The following is a 6,073-nucleotide window of genomic DNA, read 5'->3' as shown; positions in this document are numbered from 1 at the left end:
TGATGTGATCAATTGTAAACTGAGATGAATGCAAATCACATCCTGAAAGATGTGCTTGATTTCTTCCTGCTGTCGAAGATTTAGCATGATGAACATACGCAAAATGATTTACAAAGCAAGGAATTTGTTCTTTGCAATTCTACTCTTTAAAAGGTAAGGAATTTGCTCTTTGATGAACATATGTAAAGTGAGGTACCCTGTCACTGACCAAGTCTGTGGTCTGTCAAGTTATGTTGTTCTGGTTTTGTCATTTCGGTCATAATTAAGGTCGTCAATGTATGTCGATGATATTTTCTTAGTTGATAAAGATTTTGATGGATAATTTATTTTAATAGTTTGGATTTTAACCTCGTCTTCATTATTTATTCTTTGTAAAAATGAAAAAAATGCTTCGCCTTGATCATTTGCTCTTGGAGAGGTTGATGTTACTTTCTTAGTTGATAAAGATTTTGATGAATAATTTATTTTAATATTTTGGATTTTAATCTCATCCTCATTATTCATTCTTTATAAAAATGAAAAAACATGTGCTCTCGGGGAGGAGGCATGCAAGATGAGAAGATGAGGGAAAAAAAAAAGAAAAAAGGATAAACAGATTGATTGATTATTGTATGATAGGAGAGTGAGTTGCATGAACTCATAGAAGTATGAAACAAAGAAGGATGTTGTAGAATACAAGATGAAGAGGAGAGGTCTTTTCTGTTCATTGTGAATGGGAGTGTTGAGAAAGTCTCATGTGGTGGTAATATGGACTCCTTGTAAGGAGGAGGTAGACGTAGCAAGCGTGGAGGTAGTAGAATCAAGTTTGTACGATGTTGGGGGCTACCCCTTCGTGGTTGGCACCGCTCGACGCAAGCTTGTCAGGGGAAGATTCACACACTCGGGTTGAGGTTGTGATTCAAACATAAAAAAGGATAATTTAGATCAGCTCGGGACTCCTCCTCCTCTTCTTCTCGGCCGTCCGTTGTTGCCCGGCGCAGCCTCTTCCATGTCCGCCACGAACGTGTTCGGCGCCAACAGCCACCACTAACGCAACTCTTGGTGGAAGACGAGTCCCGACAGTGAAACACATCACTGCAAGACACCACGAGACCATCCATCTGCGCCGCCGCAATTGCCCCCTTCTCACAACACACAAGAAGACACACGCCGACTGCCATCTGATGGGAACCAAACGTCAGGCTGTCGAGTGGCCATGGCGAGAAGAAGCCACAAGCACGAAGATTGAAAAGAAGCTTCTGAAAGAATCAGGTTCAAGGCCTCATAATATTCATCAGCGACGAATATGTCCGTGGCCACTAACTTTGCCAGATATCCACCGCCAAATACTCGTCCATCAAATCCTTTGCCGAGAAAAGAGAAGAGAATACAGAGAGAGAGAGAGAGAGGAAGCATCTTTTCTTGTGCCCAGCTTTCTTCATGGTCACCTTTGATTGCGTAGTCTAAAGACACAGCCTTTCGGCTGAGCATTATACAGCCTATGGCAGAGAATCTCTCCTTTAGCGGACAACACTAATTACATTCTCTGTTCTCTTCCTTTATGACGAGCATCCAAAACAAAAGACTCGTTAGCTAACTAAGCATGAGTTCCATGTCAAGATCATTCGAGTAAGCTTGTTGACAAGTGGATCTTGTGTCCTTGTGGTATTGGTCATTCTCTGTCCTCGCACACTATGCTTTGTGGTTGTGACATTAATGTCTATCGTCCCCATTCCCTGGAAGTGGAACGACAATTACCGTCTTGAGTTGATCTCTACGAGAATGATGATGCATAGAGAACCTGGAGATCAAGCTCTGCACTCACTGCTACCCAATCAAAATGTTCAAGAGAGAGAGATTGGTGTGACGATCGACCTCTGACCTGTCAAATTCGAAGAGGACATCGGTTTCAGGTCCGCCTGAGACAACCAAGAAACGAAAAGCTAAGGAGCCCTGTAACTGTGAGAGGTAAAGCAGTTGATAGCGAGCAACAGGAAGACAGCTGCTTCAGAGCTAAAGCTACAGTGGTAATTGCTGAGAGCATAAGAAGGCTTTACGCGCAGACGAAAGGTCAGCGAGTCTGTTCTCGTTGTCGGCTCCCTCTCCTTTCGATCTCATGAGATCATATGAAACCAGTTGAAAAGATCAAACAATTAGGAGTAGAACTAACAAAAAGTCAAAAGGCAAGTGAGCTAAAAGTCGTAAGCAAATCACAATACGGCGTCTACTCAATGCGAATCTACTCCGAAAAAGGTACGAACGAATAAAGCTGGAAGAAGCAGATGGTTCAGCTCCACCTGCTTCAGCCTCTCACCGGCCTTTGACCAAAGCAGCAGCCAAATGGGAGGAGGCAAGGAGGCGGAACACCAGCTGCCTTCGTACGCCATGTTCATGGGAACGAGGAGGAAGAATGAAGCTTGCAGTAGAATTACTTGGAATGCGGAAGGATCGCAGAGTGTGTCATTTACAGTATACACATCCATTTGACCTTCATCTTTTCTACACCTTCAGTGGTCTCGTTTCGACCCATTTTCTTTGAATTAAAAGAGAGATTAAAGAGGGGCAGAAGCCACAAAAGAATGAGTTTTGCATGCAGAAAACCCAATAGATTGTTCAGTCACTTCAGTGGGAGGAGTTATCTTTGTCTAGCTTGTCCAACGGAGCGCCTGCGGCGGCCGCGGCGGCCGCCACCTCCACCGGCATCACGCCTTCCTTCTTGCTCCCGCTCCTCATCTTTATCAACCCGTACAGCTTCTTGAACTCCTTGATTGACTCCTTCCCGAACCCCAGCCCGCCGCTGCCGCCGCCGTTGCCGCAGTCGCTGCCAGCCGCTGCGTCGTCCCACCGCCGCCCCGAGCCGCTCTCGCTCAGCCTCCGCCCCGCGGCCGATGACGACTGGTGCAACGCGCTGATGACCGACTTCAGCGCCCGGCTCGGGGAGGCACGGTTGGCGATCATGATCTCGCCCACCTCCGCCGGGCTGATCCTGGCGCCGCCCTGGAACACCTCCTCCACCTGCGGGTACAGCTTATGGTCCTTGAGGCCGAGGTAGCTGCTCGCGAGGGTCTTGAAGGCGGTGAAGTCGCAGAGGGGGAAGTGGATGTGCACGTCGAGCCGCCCCGGCCGCAGCACCGCCGGCTCAACCCCCTCCATTCCGCCGCCGTCGGAGGTCATCGTGAACACCATCACCCGCTCCTCGCCGCAGCACGAGAAAATTCCGTCCATGAAGTTTAGGATCCGGGTGAGCTGCGACTCGCCCTCCTCACCGACGCCTTTGCCCTTGAGGTGCCGGTCGAGGTCCTCGACCAGGATCACCGACCTGGGGGTGGTGCTGAGGAGGAGGGCCTTCAGGTCGGCGCCGACGCCGTCCCCGCCCGCGGAGACGCGGGAGAGGTCGACGTCGTAGATATCGTAGCAGAGGAACTTGGCCATCGCGGCGACGAAAGTGGACTTGCCGGTACCGGGGGGCCCGTAGAGGAGGTAGCTCCGCCGCCAGACGCGACCGACCCGGTGGTAGTAGGCGCGGCCCTTGAGGAACGACTCAAGGTCGGCGCGGACCCGCGCCTTGAGGTCCAGGTCCATCGCGACCGTGTCGAGCGTCGCCGGGTGGGTGAACGGCGCCGACCGCCACCGCGGTCCCCCGCCATCGCCGACGCCCGCGTAGCTGGTGAACAGCCTGACCTCCTTACGCCGGAGCTCGAGGTCGTCTGCGACGGACTCAACGTGCTGGAGGTAGGGACGAAGGACGCGGGTGCGGTCCTGGCGGCGGAGGCGGAGGACGAGGCGGGGGCCGCCGGCTCCACCGGCGGGGGCGTTGGTCCACGAGACGCGGTCGCCGAGGAAGGAATCAGCGGCGGACTGGCCGGGGCCGAGGAGGAGGAAGAAGTCGTTGGGCTTGCGGCCGGAGGAGAAGAGGGTGGCGGCAGCGGCGTCCTCGAGGGAGGGGAGGGCCGCGACATAGGCGGCGGCGCGGCGGTACAGCGGGTTCTCCTGCCCGCTCTCGCTATACCGCGGGATCTCGAAGCTCTGGTACGCCTGCGTCCGCTCGTCCACCCACCGCCACCACCGCCCCCAGCAGTACACCAGCGACTTCAACGACAAAACGATCCGCAGGAGCACCACACCGCCCACCACCGCACAAACCACCGACGCAGCACCGTTCGCGATCATATCTCTCCCCTCTCCCACACAAACAAAACCCAATCAATACAAAGAAGTGAACGACCGCCGGCCGGCTCAACGGAGTTATTAGAGTCAAAGGAGGAGGGAGGGAGGGAGGGAAGGAGGGACGGAGGAGGAAGAGATATGCGTAAAAAAGGCAATAAAGGAAAAGGTTGGGTATTCGATCGGGCGTGGGGATTAAAATATGGTGGGCGATTTGGAATTCCACGGTGACAGATGGGACTTTCCAGTTCAAACCTCGATGGAGATTTGTGTGAGATCAAGCTGCGGTTCGCCGGCAAGCGGGCGAGTTTGATTTCCTTCGATGACCGAGGATGGGGAAAGGCGGACGCCTCCTCCACCTACCTGTTAATGACGACATGGTCTTTCTCGACCATTTGACTCGTGAACAAGCCCCGATCCTTCTTGAGTAGGAGTCGTTTGCACGCATCTCAACGGACGACGTGGCACGTTTCCCAATACTTGGTCGAAAAGATCCCAAGATTCCGAACGTGGTAAATGTGGTCCGTCGAACCCAAGTCATGGATCGAACCGGACGCTTTTATGGACCGGGCGGATTAAACGCAGACCGGCTTGTACAACGAAAACTCCCCCCACACACACATATATATGATTAATCAGCATAAAATAATTAATAATTGCAGCTTTAATTTATATTAAATATAGTGTGATACCACAATTATTAGGTATATCTTCGATATTTTGTATTATACTTCTCTCATTATTCAAAGAAATTAAATATTAATACCGGTGGGATACGCGGATGATCCTCATAATTGAATAGATATGTATGATATATTAGAATTTATATGTAATTAGTATCTGTGCACGAATTGGGTGGTAAACACGCGATGTAACGTTAATGTTTCTTTGGATTAGATTGGATCTCGATCTCCAATGTGGATTTATGTTGGACATGTGTCGCACTTTGACATCATGGCGTCGGTAGGAATGGCAGGTGGACGCGCACCAGACGCGGTGGGATGTTGAGTTGATCGCCTAATTAATGGAATTGGAGTTTCAACTGCGCAGGTAAACGCGATTGACCGAAACATGTTGACTTATTCAGGGTCAAAGAAAGCCGCGTCCGACAACATCTAATCCTTCAATTTGACTGTTGGGTGGTGGAGACATGCTAAGGTTGGATTCAATTGCCGAGAAAGAGAGCAGCTATTGATCGACGCAAAGATTCTCGTTCCTGATCCAATACAAACGGTCCAATTCTGTGAACGACAGCTCCATTATTGGAGATCTTACAGAGATCCCGGCATTAAAGGCTCCCACAGCAGCTAGCAATGGAGACAGTCTGCTGCTCATCTTCTTTCTTGTGTCGACTGCTGCACGGTTCGCAGGTCGCGGCAGCTCAAGACCACAGTCACGGGCGGGAAGTGCTGCGTCGAATTTAGCTGTGGAGGGTGAGAGTTGGAAGTTCTCGTCACCAGAGCGTCATTGTCCGGGACCAGCACCACCACAAAGTCCATCATGGACCTCCTCATCTTCTCATGAAACCCTAGAAGACGACAGCAAGGTGAGCATCGTTTTACCATTCCAAACAACCCAACCCATTCAAACACCGGAGAAGGGAGCGGAAAGGAATTCCAGGGAATAGTACGCAGTGCAGCATGAAACTAGGTCAAGGATTCATGGTGTGTTGCCCACGGCGCTCCAGTCCAACTGCCACCATTACTGCGTGTAAGAGAACAGTCCAATCTTAGCATCACAAGCGCGTTTATGACGACGACGCAGGTCTGCAGCTCGCTGGTTATCTGACAGTGTAAACTTCATGGTGGAGAGAGAGAAGCTTGATGTCTGCAAACGGCATCAAGCTGACATGAGAATAGCAGTATTCTACACTTGTATTCGACATCAACACAACCTTTAAATGCTTACTTCTATTTCTTTGACAATGAAC

General features: G+C 50.7%; 1 protein-coding gene across 1 annotated transcript; it reads right to left on the bottom strand.

Moving 5' to 3' along the window:
- Nucleotides 1-2,384: 2,384 nt before the first annotated feature.
- LOC103970312 (AAA-ATPase At2g46620) lies at nucleotides 2,385-4,544 on the bottom strand. The gene has a single exon (XM_009384042.3). It carries the CDS (start codon nucleotides 4,147-4,149, stop codon nucleotides 2,602-2,604), a length of 1,548 nt encoding a protein of 515 aa, XP_009382317.2. The 5' UTR covers nucleotides 4,150-4,544; the 3' UTR covers nucleotides 2,385-2,601.
- Nucleotides 4,545-6,073: the final 1,529 nt, after the last annotated feature.

The sequence above is a fragment of the Musa acuminata genome, chromosome BXJ1-11, assembly GCF_036884655.1.
Source record: "Musa acuminata AAA Group cultivar baxijiao chromosome BXJ1-11, Cavendish_Baxijiao_AAA, whole genome shotgun sequence".
In the NCBI taxonomy this organism is placed as follows: domain Eukaryota; kingdom Viridiplantae; phylum Streptophyta; class Magnoliopsida; order Zingiberales; family Musaceae; genus Musa; species Musa acuminata.
This window is presented reverse-complemented; position numbering and strand designations above follow the sequence as displayed.